Genomic DNA, 21,773 nt, shown 5'->3' on the forward strand with positions numbered 1-21,773 from the left:
AATTCAGCCAGAAGATACTATACTACAGGAGGTGTTTTCCCTTCATCAGAAACTAGGATGCCTACTTGCGGACTCTCAAGGAGAATATCGTGGGTCAACCAACTCCGGCTAAACTTGAGCGCGACCTAACAGGCGTAGGCTACATGGGGGCCGAGTCAGGGTTACCTTTCAACACAGCCATTCGGTGCTTCAAGAGAGAAGGTCTCCGAACTCCACCGACTCTAGATGTGATTCCTGGAATGTTCACCGTGACAATGCCACTTCCGACAGAGAGCCCTGTACCAAACGGCATACCTTTCCCTCCATGGGATACATGTCTAAGACTCGTCATGAAATACTTTGAAGAGGTTCATTGTCTGTACTGGCTCTATTCTTCAGAACGGTTTCATGCTCACTTAGAAGAGACATATCGTGTTTCGCAAGAGAGTTTATCGGCTTCATGGCGATGCTCTCTCTGCTCTATTTTGGCCATCGCAAAGGCTGGAGCACCTTATACGGACGACCCTCGTGACAGTGTCACTGCGACAGAATTTCTTGCATATGCTAAAACTTTTGTCTCCGGTACATGTGATGAAGGAAACATTGAAAGTATTCGAGCGATGCTTCTATTGGTAAGATTCGGTTTTCCTCGGTGCAGATCTATCATCAATTGACTGGAGCCATCGCTCATAGGCAACAGCCATGCAATCCCATGGCTTCTCTAACCCGGCGTATCTTTATAGCAGCCTAGCAGTTAAAATTGCTTGTTCACTTGGAATTCACTGCGATAGGTATTGCTCATCGTATGGCAGTGTCGAAAAGGAACATTCTCGTCGCATCTGGTGGTCTCTCGTGATATTCTATCAAGATATAGCGCTAAGACTGGGGAAGCCATCTGCAATGGAGCACTCATGGGAGCCGCCTCTGCCATCTGAAATGGTAAGGCTAGGTTTGCTTCCAAAGTTCAATTGTCTTTTGCTTAATCAATAATATACAGATACTACCTTCAGGTCCCTATAGCCCACCCGGTTATCTAGCCGTATGCAGCACCCTCAGTCAGCTGGGAAGAACAATCCGTGCCTATCTGTACAAAGGGGCACCGGTTTCAAGTCAACAATTGAAGATGACAGTTGTGAATGATATACTCGGTTCACTGGGGGACTGGGCGGATTCGATTCCACCCCACTTACACTTCTCTGCGCCGACCGCACCTCTCCTCCGCCGGCCCAGTGCCATCCTTCACTTAAGGTACCATGGCATGCGCCTTCTGATTGGCCGACCATTTCTACTATACAGGCTACTGTGCTGGAAGAAGCAACGAGAGACTGGACAACACCCATGTCTGAACCAATTCACAGCCATTTGTATCACTTCAGCGGAGACAATGCTGGAGATTATGGAAAGAATGGTCGCAGACGAATTCCACTCCAAGCTAATTTCTCTGGACTTTTTCTACGCCTTGGATGTCTTGCAAATATTTATCTGCATTTTTGCACTCACCAAAGCCGAGAAGCAGTTCGATAATATATGTAAATGCCTGAAAATTCTACAGTCGCTCTCAACAACGGGCTTCGGGGAGCGGATGATCTCCGAAGTGCTGTTCGAGCTTTCGGAATGGGGTTTATTTCCCGACTGCGCTGATCCCCTAGATTGCCTTCAGGATCTGGATGCATCCTTGATTGGTCTTGATACTGTCAATGAGTTTTATGACCGGTATGCTCTACGACAACTATATGTCTTCCAATATACTCACGGGTGACAGTATCTTTGGCAGCTGTGAGACTACCCTTGGCCACACCTCAAGCAACATCTTTCCCCATCTTGACTTTGAGGGAATGACCGGAGATATACTATATTAATGCAAGATAGTCACTACGTTTCCACATCGTCATAGCAACTTGATCAATGGGTATATTTTCATGATTGTGCCATCCACATGGAATCCGGCTCGTCACGTACACATAAAATCTTTAGCGGCGCCAGCACGAACCAGTCATCGCTCAGATATCTGGATAGCATCCAGATAGAAGCAAAAGAGAATAGACTGTAACTGACAAGCGCCACATCATGCTAGGTACAACACAAGAGATCAGGAGGGGAAAGCAATAACGTTGGTCGTAGCGTTCCGTATATTCAGCTATCAACCTCGATGCAGAGCGCCAATTCGTGTATACTCTGAGCAGCTTGGAACAACATGAGAATGGGAGGGTTTAAGCAGAATGTGTGGGAAATACAGACAAAACAGCTCGTAGCATTGTCTGCGGTGAATATTTGACGTTGCCATGATAGCAAGATCATGGGTAATCGCCAGACTAAAGCCAATGACGAACCCGAAAGTTTGCGGAGAGAGATCCCCATAAACACAAGCAGATGGCTAAAGGCCCCCCGAAAGAATTCCCATGGGTCCTTGAGACGGAGTGAAAGACTAGGGGGCGAGTCCGGGAAAAGGGTAAATGAGAGCCATTAAGCGAGCGACAACGAGAACAGTTCTCCGAACATTCATGCATGGGAAAAAAGGCATTGTCAGCACGCCGACGCAAGGTGAAGTTTTCATGGTGTATTCCGTTCCCCTGTGAGTCCATCCCTCTCCCATTCATCCAGCAAGCGCGATACTTCCCGGAAAGAGACAGGTTTGGTTAAGAATAGGTCCACACCGGAAGCCAGCGCCTCAGACTCGTCCCGTGAGCTACTCAACCCAGTCAAAGCGATTATGATAGCGGGTCTACGGCTCTCACTGTCTCGCTCTAGGGAGCGAATAGCACGAGTAGCCTCAAACCCATTCATGACAGGCATCGACATGTCCATGAAGATGATGTCGAAACCACTTTGCATCCGCTCGGCCGCCTCTACAGCCAATTTGCCATTCTCCGCCGACACCAGTTCAGTCAAATTGCGCTTCTTCATGAAAGTCATCATGAGATTAAGGTTGATTCGGTTGTCATCGACGACGAGAATACGCGTCGGCCGCTTTGATTCGATGGCCCCGTCGACCAATGGCGGGGGCAAAGGGGCCGCGAGGATGGTATTTGGTGATCCGGAGATGATCGAGAGCGCTTGTTCTGGTGAAGGATTCTCGAGTGACCTCCGGCCAGTACCGACAATCTCTTTCGGGCTGGAAGTAGGAACAAGGGGGTTCAGGTGTGAAGAAGTGACAGGAGACGTGGCCATAGAAGTCATGGGCGGGGTCCGAATAGGCAGATCTCTTGGGTCCTTGAACATGGACATAGGTGTGACCACTGCCGAGCCGCAATTTTGGAAGGACTTTAAGACACTCCTAGCCAATTTGTGGGGTCCACATGGCCGTCTGATGAGGTCCACAGAGGAGGCGAGCGGCAGCCACTCGGACAGGGCCATGCTGTAATCCACCGACTTGCTGCATAGAATCAGAAGGGATGGGAGAGTCGCCGAAAGCCCAGCAGTTCGTAAATGTTCCAAGTCGGCTTCCTGAACGAGCAAAACATCCAATGGCATGGGAGAAGGCCATTCAACAACTTCTATACCAAACCACTCAGTGAGATACCTTGCGATCTCACCCCATGTCTGATTCTGGGTTACGTTCTCCGGATTAACGCCCCAGATGGCAGCCCGCTTCCCAGCGTACCCATCGCGTAGCAGCAGATTCTGCGCTAACAGATCCCGCTGTTGGACGTTATGGGCATGTGGTTCAACTGGTGGGCTTTCTTCCCCAACGGGTCTGGCCAAAGGCAACCTCACGCGGACGACAGTACCCTCCCCGGGACGGCTGTGAATACGAATGTTGCCATTCAAAGCCTTGACAAGGCTACGCACAATTGATAGGCCCAGCCCTGTGCCGACCGCAAGTGAATCCTCCTGTGCAAACGGAGTGTAAAGTTTCCCACGCATAAACTCCTCTGATATGCCTCTTCCGGTATCTGAAACGGTCAATGTGACCATGTCTTCGAGGCCTTGTCGGCGAGTGCGGCCCTCGGAGTGGCTCTCGGCCTCCAGACTTAATGTGACTCGGCCTTGGTCGGTATATTTCATAGCGTTTCCAAAAACGTTCATGATTATCCGCCGCAAGGCGCCTGGCTGAGTTCGATATATCCAGTCTCGGTGTTGAACATCGATGACCACGTCCACATTGGAGCTTGGGCCCAAATGTTTGGTATGATTGTGAGAGAGTAGAACTGGGAGATCGGCAGAGGCATATGAATTTTGGCCGTATGTATGACCTAAACAAATACCTTCGATCACCTCCTCAGCTAGAATAGCAAGATCTGTGACCACGTAGGAGTCTAGGTGGGATGCCAGCTTGTCGGTTCCCTTAAAGTCGAGTGGTGATTCCTTGTTCCGCTTCAAAGAGCGCCAGGTCCGCTCCAGCGAAACAACCTTGCTGAAATCAAGGACCTGATTCATCGTGTCAAGGAGTGTTCTGCCACACGCATTGACCGTTTCAAGCAGCGAATCTTGAAATTCATTAAGGTTGGTGCCGTTCAAAAATTCGGCTGCGGCTAATATACCGTGGAGTGGACTTCGGAGTTCATGACTAAATTAAAGAAAAGTTAGCACACCTATCGATTCAATCAAGGGCATTCAGTCAGAATCAACCTACGAGATACTGCCAATAAAATCTCCCTTTTGGCGATCAGCAATAAGGGACTCCACGCGGCTATATTCAGCCATGACAGACGAGCCAAACCCGAGAACGGAGCTCAGTTCGACAGACGTAGAGAACACCTGGGTTTCGAGAGTAGTGTAGCAGAAACAGCCCGCAAACCATTGCGAGCTTACTGCATTCCACAGAGGCACAAACATAATCTGTGTGGCGCCAGGGAAGTATTGATTCAGCAATGAGTTCTCTGCAGCTTTCCTTCTCTTGCCAAGTGGTCTCGTAGCATCGACAGGTGGAGCACGGGGAGGAGAGCGGCCGCTGGCAGACGAGCCTTTGTCGCGAGGCTTTTGATCATCATCATCTGACGTCGAAATCAAGCCATCGCGATGGAAAGACCATAATTTTCCCCTGGGATATCGTCGAAGGAGCAGGTTGAGGAAAGATCGGTCTAGGTTGGCAGCAGGAGAAGTGGTTACAGATCCAGCTCGAGGGGAAAAAGGTTCATCGTAGGTTGACATAGAAAGGATTGTAGCCGGGCCACCTGCATGATTTCCAGAGCAATCACTTCCACTATCATTATCCATGTAGGGGCTATTGGTTGCTTCCAGGAAAATGACGCCCCCGTCATTGCTCAAGTCAAGGCTCTCGCGGAGCAGATTCGCCGCGCGGCGGAAGCACCATGAGTTGCCATGGGAGTCATCGGGAGGTAGGTGGTTGCGGCTACTGCTTGTGAGCCATTCAGGCAGAGAGCTTGCTGCGCCTGACGTTCCCACGTCGTTTTTTGAATCGGAGGCGCCAGATACGCCAGAGTCCATAGACCGTGCATCATTGCTCAGCGATCTGTCCTTCGGAGAGCCCTGTGATTCCTCTTGGGAAACCTGGCCAACACTTTGACTCTCACGGGAGCCTCCCGACATGCTGATGCGATTGTGTGTCGGTGGCGGGGTGACGGAATACGGAGGACAGCTACCCGCACGAGATGGGACGATGCTGTCCACAAAGCTTGAGCTTCCCTCGACGAAGCAGCTAAGTCCTCGGGAAAGTCGGGCAGCCCGGCGGCCTTCGGACGCTTGTCGGCAAACTTTCAGATAATCCATGACCAACATTGACAGAGATCCCAGTGTGTCTCTTTCTATCGGGGTCAACCCATCGCGGGGGTTTTTGTCTAACACAAACAGACAGCCCAGGTTTATATTGTTATCGGTCGTCAGAGGTGTTCCCGCGTAGAATCGAAAATGGGGTTCATTCTCCACAAATGGGAGTCGCTTATACCGCTCATTCTCAGACAAATCGTTGATAGATAGGTACTCGTAGTGCGGGGTTTCGCGATCCGAGGCGGGCAAGGCAGAAGTTTCCTAAATGACACTGTTTAGGACATTGAACTTAAGGTATAGCTTGGGGTTGGTTCTGAGAAAATGCAGCGATCTTCTCCGATACCTAAAACTCACCTGGCACAAGCTCCATGCTTTGCGACTGGCGGTCGACCCAACCGAAAGATTATCTTTCTGATCGTGCACTGACTTCGAATTTAGATTATCGGTTTTCGTAGAGTCGGCGAGAATGTATTGCCGGTCTCGATCCAGCACACAGATGAAGGCACGCTCCACATTCAGGCGTAGGGCAGCGAGTTGGGCAAATGAAGTCAAGGTATTGTTGGACACCCCGAGCACCAGCGCCTCCGGTCCTACCGCAGTGGATGAACGCGAGGAGACACTGCCGCTCCCGTTTGTCGATCCGTCGCCAGTAACTGGTGTGCTCGGGGTCCCGGAAGAGACAGAGGAATGTAAGTTCTCAACCGTGGGCAGCCAGGAAGGAATCAAGCCCGATGGGCCCGCAGGCTGATAGTAACGGTATAGTTCTCTCACTCTGCGATCCGCGCTATGCTCAACAGTCCGCTTCGTCCTTGAAACCACCATATTGTGTCGCTAAACCCAGAAAGATCAGGACGCAATGGCGCATCCTTGGACCGTAGGTCCCTCGGTACGAGACAAAATCGGGGTTGTCACGATCGCGATTGTCCGAATGCGCGCGAGTCCAAAGTCGCAACAACAAAAGGCGTTTGGTTGAAGTACAAGAGGTGCAATAGGAGAAGCAGGTGGGCAAGAAATTTTGTTAGCCGATGACCTGCGGCAGCGCAGCGCGATCAGTCATCGAGGTGTGGGGAAATAAAGATCAGTCGTTTGAGAGGGTATTCACAGAAAAAAATGGTGGACAAACCGGGACCAGGAACACGCCACCGGCGTACATAAGAATAGAATATGAGAGGGCAACGCTGAGGCGGAACCACGGAACGAATACCAGAGGGGGAATTTCGGCCACCAGCGCACAGCGAGTCCAAGGATCTCCAAGGTGGGAGGTGGGAACAGGACTGACTGTGCCATTGACCAGTCAGGGAGAATAAGTCCAGGCGATCGATCTCATTAGTGAGAAGGCTCTTCGCAATGTGACTCGATCGGCTGCCCACCCTTTCTCCACCGCTTCATCAGGAGAGGCCCCCTGCCCTGGAAACGGGCACCCGCCGCCCACACTGCCCTTGAACAATAGCATTGGACCCTGGGCGCGCCATTGGAGGGGTAGTGAGGGGGGCGGATGGGATCAACAGCCTGAGCGTGCGAGCTTCGAAGGGCAGTGGATACAGTGGCAGCAGAGGAAGCAGGGATGCAACGTGAAACACACGAATCAGTCGGGGCGATGGCCTCAAACCGCCCAATCGGCGCCTTGACGGGCTTGGAGATCCCCAGGCACCAAACGCAGGTGGAGTGATGGAGACTCCTCCACCCAACAATTGCATCCAGTGGTGGCCGCCACAGGCCGGGTGGCTTTGCAATCCCGCCATTCAGCCTTGTCGACCGGGGGACTGAATTTTCCTTTGGTGCAAGGCTTAAAGACTATGGCAGCCATGCAGTCAGAGGCTATGCTGCTGTCTCGGGCAGTCAACTCTCACCGGAAGCCATCGCGTCATCGAGGGGTGGGGGTGCTACTCTAGCGGCCTCCCGGCGCCCCCAACGCCCCCTTCGATTCGCGGGACCGCGTGCGTGGCGCATACCGGCGTGACGCGGTGGCGGTGGCGATATCCGCGAACGCCGATCGCAGAATTGAGGCTTATCGATAGACGGGGACACACCAGAGCTACGGAGCTAGGAGGTTCCCCCTCGTGAGTGGTGTAACATGCGATGCTGACTTATAACTGCATTTTGTGGCCTCGGTAACTAGGCAGCGAAAAGATGCCAAGGACTAAACGAACGCCGGCCCAGTCGATCAACGACTTGCCGCTCGCTATGAATTATGCTCCGTCACCGCACCCCAGATGTACGCCACCCATGACCCAACTATCAGCAGCAGCAGAGACCCGAAGCATCCGACAGACAACCGCCGTGTGCGTTGAGCATGCGTCACAAGGCTGCGCTCCTTGAGGGTCTGAATGATATCCGCCCCCGACGTCAGGCGTTTGTGCCGAGTCCACTGCAGCAGCGCCAGGTTGTCCGTCACGAAGGAGCCGATCAGGATCGCGGAGCCGACAACAAGGGAGGCGGCGGCGAGAAAGAGATAGAGCTGAACCACACGGCGATAGGAGTTGTCATCTGCATCCTGCAAGGCCCCGGCGATGATACGGACGATAATGTTCATGCTATAGAGCGTATCAGCGGTGACTTCTGAGAAGACGCAAGACGGACGACGCAATTCGATTTACCTATTGTTCATGGTGACTTTGAGTGAGTATGCGGAGCCGAAGACAGATTGGTGCCAGAGAGTTGTGCGAATGCTGTCGATAATAGATGCCGGGCCCAAAGACAAGGCGATCGCATATATACCGAACGATGATCCTGTGCCAGCCGTGGTGGGGGCGTAATTGAGGAGAATCATGCTCAGGAAAATCCCCAAACCACAGGCGAACACTACCAGGAACAAATTAGACACCTGGGGCTGAGGTTCGATACCATATTTCACACTTACGGAGAGAGGCACGCTGCCCGATAACATCAATAAACACGCCCACGCAAGGGACCAAGAAAAACCCTATATAAGAAGTTAAAATTGGATTCGGAATTTCTTCTGATTATGGAATTGCCAGACATACCTGCATATTGCGACAAGGAGCTGTACCATCCAGCCTCAATTGAGTCAATACTAAACCGCTGTTCCGCCAATTCGGTCGCATTCTGGCTAAAAATGACTGCTGCGCTCGTTTGGAACAGAGAGAAGGCCAAAATAGTCCAGAACATCCATGGCAACTGGAATACTTTCTGGAATTCAAACTTCTTATTCTTCTCGGTCAACTTCTCATTGGTTGCTGAGTCGTGCCGTCCTTCATAATGTCGGTTACAGTAGCGGCTGAAGAACCAGAATACTGCCGTGGCTGCATTTGTGAAGATATTCATGAATACCGACGTCCAAAAGGCCCAGGCGAAGTTGCCAGTTCTCTGATTCAACGTCAGCTTCGGCATTTCTATTCTCCATTGCGAACACACCAACCTGTGCAATCACGTTGGCTGTGGATTTACCAACGAATCCGCCAATCTGTCCTCTTGTCAGCCGAGCGTTCATACGTCCAGTATTCTCGTATAGTTCCACACCTTTCCAATCGCCAGTTCAAACCCCAGTGTCGATGCAAAGCCATTGCTAGGAGCAAACCAGGAAGAAAACATTTTATACTGCGCGACCTGCGTGGCAATATCCCCAAACGCCAGAATCACTCTGCCTCCGATCATAAAGTTGAAGGACCGTGCAGTCGCGGCTGCGGCGACCAGGATCGATCCGATCGTATAAACCATATTTCCATACACGATCATGTCTTCATGCATTCATGGTTAGTCCAAGTATCTCCCCAGCAGGATGAGCGTGAAACTTACCGGCACCACCGATCCGGTCGGTGAGCAGGCCACTTGGGATAAGCAGGATAGTCGCGATGAAATCCTCACTTGCCTCCAGAAGCGAGAACTGCACATTGTTGATGTGCATTTGCTTCTTGATGGTGCTTTTCATGGCCCCCGTTACGCCAGAACTCCAATGGGACCCGAAACTGATGCAGGAGATCAAGAACACTGCAAACAGCTTCGCTGCGAGTGGTGGTGGCGTCTTGCCATGGCCGGACTGTGTTGTTGATGGTGATTTTGATAATTCTGGTGTATCTTGGTCCTGTGGGACGGGGGCCGACACACCATCCAGCGCCGATGTCGAATCCGTCTCTTTGGTCGCCATCGCGTTGGACTGGACTGGATCCCCCATTATTCAAAAGAGAAGAACGAAAAGTGAAGGAGTCCCCAGTCACGGAACGCCACGGGCTTAAATCCCTACTTATACCGTAACGAAGGGACAGCTCACCCACAAGCCCAGCGGAACCAAAGGAAACTTAACCCGCAGAGAACCGCACCTGTGGATCCCACGATCAGATAACGGCCATTGTCCGACAACCTTAAGGGAGAATACGGGCTAAAGCTAGTATCGCCTCCAATTAAATACGTAAGTGCCCCAATGCCCAGAGCTTCTGGATCTCGGCGCAGCGGGATAACGATCAGATTAGATTGTTAAGACCGGCGGATTACCCAAAAATGTGCTAGAGTCACAGCTTCGAACCTAGCTTCGGCGCAGCTCTCGATTACGGCGGAACGACGGCACAACATCGGTCATTTTAGAATTAATACCAAAGAACTTACGACACTAGCCGAGGCTACATGTCGGCTTAGGGCATTTTTTGTCAGCGCTCCTTAAGTTCTTCCGTCCCCACATGACCTGAGCCAACCCACTTTCCAAAATTACCCTCTTACACACAGACCCTTGCACATTTTTACGCTCTGCCTGCTGCTCCCCCTCTTCCTTTTGAACAATTCAGAACTATCGTAGTGCTTTGTTATAGTAACAAGTGTGGATATATATAGTCCGCGTTCATTTGGAATATGCTATATGCCCCACTTATATTTCTGCTACCTAGGTAGTGGGCGAAGTACTGTGTTTAAATAGTAATGAAGGGCCACTGTAGTTATATATCTTACCTCCAGTGTAGGTCTCTATGGTATTTCTCCGGTCGCGAATCGACACATTCTCCTCGGAAGTTATAAGCCGTTCTAGATCAGTAGCTAGACGGTCGGCTATATAGAAAACAAGATCAACAAGTCTACCACTTGCTACATCACTAGTAGCAATCCAGAATACTCATCCGCGTCGTGAGCCATGTGGTGAAGCTTAAAACTTGTGTGAGCAGTTTCGAATAACGTATTTCGAAACTATTGTGCGAATGAGGGATATTTACCACATTACACCCATTTAGGGAAATGAAAAAAAACAGATTGGGGTAAGGAGACCTTGCTTATCAATCTTATCATCCCGTTATTGGCTGAGCCGACCGTAAAATCAGCATGGGCCGACAGGTCTTCCGAGAAGTTCCGGTCTTGGCCGGTCTTGGTCTCCCTAAATGTGGGATGGGATCCGGAAAACGACTTGGGAAATTAAAGCCGCGCAGGCCACCTGAGAAGTCCAGCTTCGCATGACTTGGCGCTCGGCACAGTGGACATACTGATTTAGATGAGATTGTAGGCCCACTCAAGAACACGCTAGATTATCTAACCTTCTGGGGAGTGAACATTAGGCATCTGGTGTAAATGTCAAGCATTTTGATGGGGCTATTTGACTACCAGATCAGATTCAACTGGCGTAGCTACTTCTTTATCGGAGAAAAGCACGCATCTATCTTACACTTCCTGGGCTTGACATTCCGCTCAGCCGCGGTTTAGTTTACCCGATTTCAGGAATACCCAAAAGATCATTCGCAAACCCTCTCTTATCACGTGCGTTATATATAAACAAGGCCAAAAAATCGGTCTCAAAAGGGAAAACAAGACCAACCATGCAAATCAAAAACGTTCCATCAACCGCTTTCGCACGGTCCACATACGAGCCCGCTTGCCATAAATGTACATCGGAATCGTCATCAACAGACAGGCCAGCTGCATACCGCCAATGGCGAGGAAAACAGTCCTGGAACCATCGGACTCGAGCCAATTGACAATGAAGAGAGAGAACATGAGGCCGTGGAGGACATCTAGATTATGGGTTAGAATATTGCATGAGACAAAAAAAGGGTCAGACGAACTCTTGCTAAAATTCAAGGTAACCAGTGCCTCTCCGGCATACTGGCGATAGCTGTCGACGCAAAATGTGATGGCGGTGGTACTTCCAAGACAGCACCCGAAGGAAATGACGCCAAAGAAGATCGTAGGCACGATCCATGCTTCCATCAGCTGTGCACTCCAACCAAAGCCCATCAACCCAATAGTTGTCGACAGCGCGATTGGGATGGCCATGACAAGACGAAATTCGGGCTCGTAGATGCCGCCGTTGCGTCTCGTGAGCATCCGCACGACCATATCAGAAACTTTACCTGCGACTGCGGTGCCAAGTAAACCCCCGACGAAGGGGGAAATATAGATCAAGCCTGTCTGGAGTGGGGTGAAACCATAATAATCCGAGCTTTCATAAATTACTGCGACAGACTCGGAGAGCACGATCAACCAGCCGACTGACAAAGCGTACACCACTGACGACCAGAGAACGGCTGGGTATGCAAATAAAATGAAAGGCCGGATAGCAACCTTTTTCCACTCGTCTTGGGCAATCCTTCCATTCCAAACTTTCAACAACTGGCTGAAGGGGATTTTGGGCCGTTCACGGAGTCTGTTAGTGTATTGCAGTGTGGATGGAAGTGGCATCCCTGGTGAGTGAGACTCGCTGCGGGTGGGTGATAAAGCCGAATGCCGTCCTGCTTCCATTTCACCTGGATCCAGGGGCGGCACGACCGCCGGGGCTGGCGGTTGGAGAGGGCCATCGCTGTGCCCAATGCCTGGAGTAGACGACCCGGTGACGATATGGTCATCGCCAGTGGGAGTTGTGACGTTGGTAGGTGTAAAATTGTCTCCTGCTGTCTCAGTGTGTTGCTCCTCGGTCCGTGCGGTATCCGCAAATGTGAAATGCGCGTGCTTCTCCTTTTTTGGACTTGGTAGCACATCGGGTTCAGCTTCTATCTTCGGCTCAGCAGATTGTTCGGGAAGCTGAGCATGCAGGTGGCGACCCCGGAAGCCATGCGAGACAAGCCCCGAAACCTTTCTGCCCATGTGAGGGCGCTTGTGATGTTTCCGTGGACGAGGGGTGCGATCCCAGAAGGTTTCCGGGACAAACAAAAAGAGCAGGACAAAACAAGCGCCAACAATCATAGCGACAATCCAAAACACCCAGCGCCATCCTAGACTACCGATGACAGCAGCGCTAACCAACGGGATCAAATTCTTGCCGCCGAGCAACAACAATGTGTAAACACCGACCCGATACGCGCGCTCATGCAAGAAGTAGATCTCTGCGATAGTGGCAGACGGGAGACATTCCACCGGACTCACCGCAATTCCTTGGAAGATACGAGCGATCACCAGACTTGGATAGTTCGGCGAAAGTGCACACCAGACACAAGAGAGGATGAAAAGCACCGCGCCCAAAAGATATACCGGGCGCTTACCGAAAAGTATGGCCGTTGGGGACATAATCACTGACCCGATACCAAGACCCAGCATGTACAAACCGGTCGTGTAAGCCACCTTTTGCTTAGTGATATCGTAGGTTTCTGCCACGTTCGTAAACCCAGCGGCCAAGATAGGCGTCATTCCCCCGCCCATCAAGCAATAGAAGCCCAAGGAGAACAGGGCAGCATCTCGTTGCCATACCGGCCAATTGAGCGGATCATTCACTGAATCATCGGGCTGCGGGTCGAGGACAATCTGTCCATCAGCTGTTCGCTTCTTCTGTGGAGCAGCGGGACGAGAGGAGGCACGGGAAGGAGGGGCGGAGGAGTGAAAGGACGACGTTGATGTTCGTTGGGGCTGATGCCTCAATCCCAGAGGCTCATTGCGATTGGAAGACAGCAGAAGGATCGTTCCTAAATGGCAATGCGGAATCGACGGTCAACAGAAGCCTTTCTCAGGTGTTGGAGAACACTGCAATAACGATGTCCCAAGTCCCACATACCAGGTACTTCGTCTGTCTGACTATCACTCAGAATACCCAACGTCGACTTCGCCCGATACGTGCCGACCTCATTGTCGGCTTCTTTGTCTGACGACCCACCAAAAAAACGCCTCCATCGCGGCACCGTCTGCTTCTGTGCCGTATCCCTCTCCTTGTTCTCGGGTATCGTGGATGGCGGGGATACTTCAGCTGATTCCATTTCGAAAGAAATCCACAATAGGTGTATGCGGTGGATGTAGAGCTGAAAATACGAGCGCAACTGTGATAAGAGCATCATTAGTTCTGGCTTCTCCGTGGTTGTAATATGCCCCCAACTAATTTCATGAAGCGATAGCAGCTTCTTTAATAGCGTACTCACATCTATCCCAAATCAACGCCGGCAAATGCGAAATCTCCCAGGGCAAGCCTTGATAAGCCCCAATAAGAGAACGAGAAAGAACAGACAATGCGGTCCAGATTCAAACTCAAGTTCGTACGCTCGGGTTCTCGAGTCCTTCAATAAGATGACAACGTAAACGGCAGGGTTGTGTCCGAGGGGCAAATCACCGCTTGCGATAGAACCCAAGCAACGGCAAATTGGCAGCAGTCCAAGGCATAGCTTGGTTTGGACCTTGAGAGAGAGAAAATAGAAGAGGGCAGCCAGCCACAATGTTTCAAAGAGGGCGCTGGGAGAGAGTGATAATAAAACTTTCGCCAGTCCGTCACGGGGTTGAACCCAAAGACATCATGAAGTGATCGGCATGCGCGTGGTCCCCACAGTAGGAGGCGGTGAGGCTGGCAACCACTCAGAAGCGGCCCCCGCCGGGTAGTCAGTTGATTACTCCAGCGGTCACTTTCGCAGATGCAGCGTGCGCCATGCACCACCTTTGTTTTGCTCATGCGTGTTGTGTTACCAATTCTTTAGGGGATTGAATATTCTCCGGCATCCCCTTCCCTCTACCTGCGTCAAGCTATGGTCCGCCAAATACGCGGTTGACCGCACGCAACTCCAGGGATCCACATATCGGAGTCCGATAAGCCACGCACGTTTTCGGCCAGCCCGTGGCTACCCCAAGCATCAAAGCACAGTAGCGTCGGTGTGCGTCGTACGTGCCCAGTCACGACTGCGGATCATCCCGGCGATCACTGTTGTTTCCGCAGCAGACGCAAGATACTGCGATCGCACAACCAACTGCCCAATGATGTGTTCCAGGAGCAAAGCTCACAGCAGGCCCACTGCCTGCACGCGGCCTATTCCTGAGACCTCGCCAAGCCCCACTCGAACCCACCCCCCGGTTGGCGGTTGGTACGGACTCGAGTATCGGAGCCGCCTAGCTACGCTATGGCCCTGCTATTTCCTTGCTCGATGCTTTGACTCGGCTACTTAGCTGAGTCTGAGCTGTCCTATACCGCGCAGATGATTCCAATGTGGTCCTCTCAGCTGACTCATTGGCTGGCTGTCGTCATCGTGCAGTCTCATTGTCGCGGGGAAAGGGTGCTTTTACAATGAAAAGTGTGGAGTTTGATGGCATAGCTCCGCGCCATGTGCTCTCACCCTGTCCATGTCGTCACCCTTGTCACCCTCGTCACCCTGACCATCTTCCACGTATATCCATGTAGATCTGCCCGTATGCACTACCCCAACATCCGATCAGCTCGAGTTCAGGCTTGCCAGTGCGCACATCTTTCGCAGCTATGAAGCCCCCTGAGATCAGCTTCATGACACACGAGGCGTCCCCGCACACTGATGTGTCGGTGAGATTTGAACGGGTCTGCTGGCCCGCATTGTGCCTCAGTGGTGGATCGGAGCCGCTGTTGCCGCGCGGTTGGACTGGGACGACGGTCGGCAAACCACCCCTCAGATATACATCTCCGCTATCGGTCATAGGTTAAACCACACCTGGGCCTCGATTGAGAGTACCCCATGGATGCAGAGAAATTTGCGTGAAAAAAATAACACAAGATCCTCGATTGCTATACTTTACATATGGTCCCGTTCCGCGACATATACATGCACGTCGGTCGCCTTGTTGAACCAATAGATGTGCGTTGCCCACTCCTTCCCAGGGTCTACCAGGCGAAGTTGAAAATCTCTTAAAAGCTGCGGGATCAGTTCATAAATCTCACTCAATGAGATCTATCTCCAGCATTAGTATCTCTGCATATTCAAAATGGATCGCTTACTCACATTCTTCCCGATGCAAGTGCCCGACCCGGCACCAAATGGAATTAACACTTTCTCCATCTGCACCGCGTCCCCTTCCAACCACCGGTCAGGGTTGAAGTGGTCGGCGTCTGCACCAAAAACATCCCGATCATACTGCACAACGGCTGCATTGACCCCGACACGGTAGCCCTCCGGGATGTAAACACCGGAGATGGCGGAGCCGCCCGAAGGGACGACCCGGGGCATCGTGAGCCCGACGCTGGGGTGGATACGCATCCCCTCATTGACGCAGGCCTTTAGATAAGGCAGCTTGATAGCCTCGCTATAAACAACAGGCAATGATAATCGTCCCTCTGATATAGCTGTGTCAATCTCGGCAGCGAGTTTCTCGTAGTGGGTCGGGCTGCGCATGAGATGGTACAGGATGCTGCTCACCGCAGCGGCAGTTGTATCCGCGCCAGCAAAGCTGGGATCAACATCAGCGCATATCTGAGGCAACGAAGAGAGTGGGGCCTATTTTAGAGAAACTCACAGCGAACTGTGGGACTCCACGAAGATGTGATCACGGGTGAAGTTGATTTGGTCCCCTTTCTCTGTACTGATATCGATCATCTTTTCGCAACATATCGCGTCGGTCATCCCTTTTCTCTAAGACGTCCTCGAATCGCTGTTCCACAGCATCTGAGGAGGCACTTGCAAGGTGGTTCACCGCGCCCAAAGCTCCGCGAAAGGACGGGGAGATGATGGCTGTGGCGATGAAATAGAGCTTGGTGAGGTAGGAGGGCATTGTGCCGCCAATGGGGAAGGCAGGAAGGAGCGATTCGATGGCCTTCATGTAGTTGCCGATGTCTGTACGCTCTCTCATGAAACCAAAACTTTTGCCGTAAAATAGCTCACCGAGGACATCGAAGGCATACCTTTTCCCATGTTAGCACCTCAGCCGAGCTGGTTCATTGCGCTGGGCTCCTTCACTTACATATCCACCCATAGAGCGAGATCAACCTTGGTCTTGTCCCGAGCAAATTCCCGGAAAATCTCACACAAAGTCTTTGTACACCAGTCGATTTGCTTTTTCTGATTCCAATACACTTGTCATAGAGTAATTTCACTGTTGATGATACGGCGACGCTCTGTATGTGCTTTCTCGTCTCGGGTAGCGAAATGGCCGAAGTATCCATCCTTACTCGGGGGTGCCCAGGCATCGTAATAGTCCGTCTGTTCACCAGTCAGCACCGCGAATGAGGGCCGAGATTCAAAGCAGGTCGTAAATGCGCACCTTGGTAAATATAGGTTTGGAACCGTAGATAGTCTACTTCCTCAGCGTCAGTCCTTTGTGGTGGGAGGAGGTTCATTACCTTGATGGCATTTGGATCAGAGCAAGCGACTTCGTTGGGTGCAATGCGAACAAGATATCCTGATTGGTTAGTATTTTGCGAACGGAATGATCTCGGTGGTGTCTTACATTATTTATTGTGCAGTCCACGTTGTGTATATTCCATGTCGCCGGTCGCAGTTCTGTACACGACTCATATTCGGGTAATTGACGCCAGGAACGGCCATGGAATGGCTCGTAGGGGTGAAAAAAGCGACAGTAAAAGATCCAGCCGCTCAGGTAAATACAGATGGAGGCAACAACTGCCTGGACGAAAGAGGGATAGTTGAGAAGCATCGTTCAATTCGGTTTCGGAAAATCGATTGGAATGGAATGCTCAAACAGAGCAATGTGCTTCATAAAGGCCTCCGCTTCTCTGACTCACAATTGAGGAGCGACAAAGAGGGGAGACGAGACCAGAAGCACACCAGTGTCCGGGGGTTCCCCAGGATCGCTCCAGCTATGCGCTAATCGGCCGATAATTACCCAGGATACACACCATGTCTGGGTGTTGTGAGACTCCCCGGCGGCTGCCAATATTTCCATCTGCGACCTGGGGGCCGAAGGGGGCCACTAATGATTTGTTTGTTCCTAATGGACGCCTCAGTGTTCTTCCCGACCCAACGATCCTTTCCATTTATGGAAATAGAGCCAGAAAGGGGCGCGTTCGACATGGACTCAATGCAGCCTCGTGAATTTGTACGGAGTAGTACAACCACTGTCTTGTAGAGTTACGATAGTTGTACGCATTTGTAACAATGAAACAGATGTCACCTCAGCAGGGGTCTTTTTTACAGCACACGGGGCCTTTGCCAATGGGGCCTTTGCAAAATGGGGCAGAGAAATCATGCCATTGGCAGCTGGGACTCTTACATTCTATAATTCCTGCCCTGAAGCGAGGCGCTAAACTGATCATCAACGATCGGGTGATTCCCAGCCGGGGTCAAGCTCATTACTTGGTCGAGCGTGAAGCACGGTTCGTGGTCGGTTCCGAATTGAAAGGGACCAATTGACTAATTACGGAATTGCGATGCCTTAGGGACTACTATATGTATATGCTCGCTTTCCAGAATGCCAAGGAGCGGACTACTGATGATTGGGCGCAGTTGTTTGAGCAAACCGACTCGCGCTTCGAGCTCACGAAGGTGTCTCACTCTGGCAAGTCCAAACTGGCGGTTGTGGAGGTGACTTGGAAGGGCTGAGAGTATAGGACCAGGCAAGGCTGAGAAGTGGGTATTTGCTTGTTGTCGTCATCTACTTCGTACCCGTACAAGCCGCATGCAACACGTGGACAACCGCGAAAGTAGACGGATCGTGATGCTGCCGACGGAATGTTCTTCGGCGGCGAACGCAGCCGAGCAAAATGCCAATGACAAGACATGAGTTTCCTGTGACCTACTATCAATAACTTTCCATAAATCTTGACTACTTCTTGTCCATGAGGGGGTACCTCGGAATGCCTTCGGAGCGATACTATACTCTTAAGTAGCCCACCTTACGCTCAGGGAGCCCTTACTGTCCGAGAGACCATATTACTCAAATAGCAAATGTAATTCACAGAATGATGGATTAAAAGGCCAGAAACTCCAAGTCAAATCTACCATTGATATGGTACATGCTCCTTAAGCGCCATATGTTTAGACATGGAATCGTACCACCGGTCATAAGCCATTGAGTACACTTTTAACACCCGGCAGGAAATCAGCATTCTGCGTTGCGAATTGAGCACTCCAAATAGAGACACCACCAAAATACTCGTTCTTTTCAAAGCTGACTGATTCGATGGCTTGCTTCAGAGTATCGGGGTTCACGTAGCCATTCTTGGGAGTGGAGGTACCCAGTTCGCTGCCTGGGACCCCAACATAAATCTTGGGCTTGCTTGACAAGGTGCTTCCAGATTTTGTAGTGACAGCAACGGAGACACCTTTGTTACTCGTTGCGGCCAGATTCAACCACTGGGCAAGATTGAAGTTCCCAAGGAGTCCAGATCGACGGGCAGAGGGTCCTGCGGACCGGCGACGGTAGCCAGCCCCAATGCCGCACTCCTGGTTATTATAGAACTGAACGAAAATGGCGTCGAAAACGCCCATGTTGCTGTCTAGCACTGTCTGAAGGTTTTTGTGAGGCCATTGACACTGAGGCGCGGCAGTGAGGTAGAATGGTTTGTTCAACCCAGCTGTGCTTTTCAGCGTAACCAATCGCTCAGTGAAAGCCGGCAGGTTCTACATTGGCACCTCGAAGTCGAAGTCAAACCCATCAATTATGGCATCCCCAAAGGGACGTTGGATCATCGTCTCGACGCCAGGGCCAAACTTCTTCCAAAGCGCATCAGCCATCCGTTGGGCCTCAGTGGTGGTGCTCCAACCACCCTCCTTGTAGGACTCTCCTCCGAGGGATAGGAGAATGGTCTTCCCTTGCTTTTGACATTGTGTGATCTCCCATCTGCACTAATATATCAGCGCGCGAACAGCTAGACCTTTTGTTTGTCGCCTCAACATCAGGTAATGACAGGAACAAAGATGCTCACCCTTGAATACCTGACAGAGACAGAGCCTGTGGCTCCCCTCGGAGCTCATTCACGAATGCCAGTTGAATGATCTATATCTGCGTGTCAGATCTTGATGATGTCCGTCTCTCCTTAGAGGACTGCTTCTTACATCGATGTTTTGGTCTATAGAGTTCCATCAGTCACGAACAGCCAGAATAGTACGAGGAAGTGTGGACTTACTTTGACAAAAGGTTGTGATACCCTGACCACCACCATCTAAGTCATATTGGTCTTTTTCCTCTGCAGGGCCAAATTTGCAAAGCTTCGTACTCAAGTAGGCGGCAATCTTTGGAGTCGTCTCCTCGAAGACGGAAGCATCGACACCTTGCAACGAGGCAAGCAACGCCATCGGAAATAAGAAGTTCTTGAAGCCCATTGCGTATCGTCAACGCCACAAGAAACTAATATGCAAATATCCGAATCCAGCGGAGTCGTGAGCAACGATCACGTATGTGGCAGCGAGTTCGCGAAACAACTACAGTGCCTGAACAGAATGCGTAAGCGGAGGAACCAGCTCGCTTGAATAAAAACTCAGGAAGCGAAAAATAACCGATGTGACAATCAAGGACAGCTAGTTGCTCTATATATCGTCCGATGGGGCTTTTTCCCTGTTAGCCCCGGAACCCATGCCTACGACACAGCGAACTCTAGCATCAGAGTAGTACCTGAGAACGACAGTAATTGTGGATCGATCAAGTCATCTTGGCCCCGAGATTGCCGCCCCTGGGGCGAAAACGCCTTTTGGCCAGAAGGCTGCAAAAGTGGTGCGAATTGAATGCGACCATTAAGGCAGGCCGGTCGGGAAATCAGTCGCTAACTTTGGAGCCGATAATTGGCCCCCAAACGCGGCCGCCGTGCCCAACATAATGCTATTCTTTCCATGTTGGCTCAGTGGTGGCTCAGCATAATCCAATATTTGAATCAAACACGAAATATTCATTCCTTGAGACAAGTCTGTTTTGAGGTATAATTCACAACAAAAAGGCTCCAAGCGCTGACGAGTACGCCTAATGGGGCCAACATCGTACCTCGGCCCTAAGCTGTGTGCCTGGGGGCGTAGACTCAGGCCGGCCCCACAAAGGCTGAACACCAATTTAGATTTTGTCGTGAGAGACTCGTACTGATGATTCTTGGTTCAAGGCCCCGTGGCCCCTTCGCCCCCGGGATCAATAGAATCCCAGTTCCCACACAACGGAGGAATTGATTACATCACTGCCTGCTTTAAGCGTGACCATGTGGCACGCATTGGTGGTTCAGTTGGTCAATCCTATTTGCAAGTTTATATCGAGTCTTGACTATCGGATGATCTCCCTTCTTGAAAGACATTATCCCGCCGAAGAGGCGCGTTTCCTTCATCGGGGTCCAAATAGGCTCCTTGGCTCCGGCTGTGACATACTCTTTTGTCTTTCTATTATTGCAGTGAGCGGCCTTGTTGTTATATACCATGGTCATCTGATAGGAGATATGCGAAAGCTGGGCCGTATGCAGGTCAATTCCTTCACAATCATAGTTTCCGATTCACTATTCGAGGATTCCATCTCCCATGCACGGTGGTGACTGTTCCGTCAATATGTAAGTCCTCGCCACTTGCGTCAGACCTCTGGGGATAATAATCCTAAAATCCTTCCTTCTATACATTGCGGGGAAATTACTTGGGTACGACGAACATGGACTTGTGTTCTTGTTACGAACTTTTCCACCTCAGTACATTGTCAACTGGATGACTTATTATTGACAGATGGTTACACTTAGTGTCTTGCGTCTGAACCAGGCATGAAATGGACGGTCACGATTTCGGACCCGATATGCATACTTAGAGCAATCATGGCACCGGCACCGGCACCGGCTTGGAATCATTGCTGGATAGGGCAAGACGCATCTGCACTTTGCACATATGATCCATTGAAAGTTACCAGTGGTCGGTCTGCTTTCCTGTTCTCACCCTTCACAAGACTACTCTGGGCTCCTGATACTCCAGAATCAATGGTTAGGTATCACTCGTCTGGCCGCCTAGGAGATGAATGACTCGAACAATAGCCCCAAAAGATGTGCGGGAAAGTGAAGGCACCCTTAATAACAGCAAACGTGGAATGGATATAATTATCACCGTCAGATGCATTGTGCTCTGAATCGGGATAGTCGCCATATC

At 51.0% G+C, this 21,773-nt stretch overlaps 6 protein-coding genes across 6 annotated transcripts; 1 reads left to right on the forward strand and 5 right to left on the reverse strand.

Annotated features, from left to right (window-relative positions):
* Nucleotides 1-2,529: 2,529 nt before the first annotated feature.
* On the reverse strand, nt 2,530-6,468 carry N7482_009687 (uncharacterized protein; the record flags this gene model as incomplete). Its single annotated transcript, XM_056691811.1, has 3 exons — nt 2,530-4,486; nt 4,553-5,907; nt 6,001-6,468. The coding sequence occupies 3 exons, from the start codon at nt 6,466-6,468 to the stop codon at nt 2,530-2,532; spliced, it is 3,780 nt and encodes a 1,259-aa protein (XP_056539517.1).
* Nucleotides 6,469-7,828: 1,360 nt separating this feature from the next.
* N7482_009688 (putative MFS transporter) lies at nt 7,829-9,778 on the reverse strand (the record flags this gene model as incomplete). The annotated part of the gene is made up of 7 exons (XM_056691812.1): nt 7,829-8,180; nt 8,244-8,448; nt 8,507-8,569; nt 8,631-8,973; nt 9,026-9,070; nt 9,127-9,344; nt 9,403-9,778. The coding sequence occupies 7 exons, from the start codon at nt 9,776-9,778 to the stop codon at nt 7,829-7,831; spliced, it is 1,602 nt and encodes a 533-aa protein (XP_056539518.1).
* A 1,622-nt stretch (nt 9,779-11,400) lies between these two features.
* Nucleotides 11,401-13,757, reverse strand: N7482_009689 (putative MFS transporter; the record flags this gene model as incomplete). Its single annotated transcript, XM_056691813.1, has 3 exons — nt 11,401-11,588; nt 11,640-13,469; nt 13,559-13,757. 3 exons carry the CDS (start codon nt 13,755-13,757, stop codon nt 11,401-11,403), a joined length of 2,217 nt encoding a protein of 738 aa, XP_056539519.1.
* A 1,366-nt stretch (nt 13,758-15,123) lies between these two features.
* On the reverse strand, nt 15,124-16,906 carry N7482_009690 (uncharacterized protein; the record flags this gene model as incomplete). The annotated part of the gene is made up of 6 exons (XM_056691814.1): nt 15,124-15,412; nt 15,523-15,674; nt 15,726-16,170; nt 16,304-16,621; nt 16,681-16,778; nt 16,889-16,906. The coding sequence occupies 6 exons, from the start codon at nt 16,904-16,906 to the stop codon at nt 15,124-15,126; spliced, it is 1,320 nt and encodes a 439-aa protein (XP_056539520.1).
* A 985-nt stretch (nt 16,907-17,891) lies between these two features.
* On the forward strand, nt 17,892-18,278 carry N7482_009691 (S-adenosyl-L-methionine-dependent methyltransferase; the record flags this gene model as incomplete). The annotated part of the gene is made up of 2 exons (XM_056691815.1): nt 17,892-18,052; nt 18,116-18,278. The coding sequence occupies 2 exons, from the start codon at nt 17,892-17,894 to the stop codon at nt 18,276-18,278; spliced, it is 324 nt and encodes a 107-aa protein (XP_056539521.1).
* A 459-nt stretch (nt 18,279-18,737) lies between these two features.
* On the reverse strand, nt 18,738-20,000 carry N7482_009692 (class III chitinase; the record flags this gene model as incomplete). The annotated part of the gene is made up of 5 exons (XM_056691816.1): nt 18,738-19,257; nt 19,330-19,518; nt 19,604-19,674; nt 19,734-19,747; nt 19,805-20,000. The coding sequence occupies 5 exons, from the start codon at nt 19,998-20,000 to the stop codon at nt 18,738-18,740; spliced, it is 990 nt and encodes a 329-aa protein (XP_056539522.1).
* Nucleotides 20,001-21,773: the final 1,773 nt, after the last annotated feature.

Source organism: Penicillium canariense (genome assembly GCF_028826845.1).
Source record: "Penicillium canariense strain IBT 26290 chromosome Unknown utg000007l_segment0_segment0, whole genome shotgun sequence".
Classification (NCBI taxonomy): domain Eukaryota; kingdom Fungi; phylum Ascomycota; class Eurotiomycetes; order Eurotiales; family Aspergillaceae; genus Penicillium; species Penicillium canariense.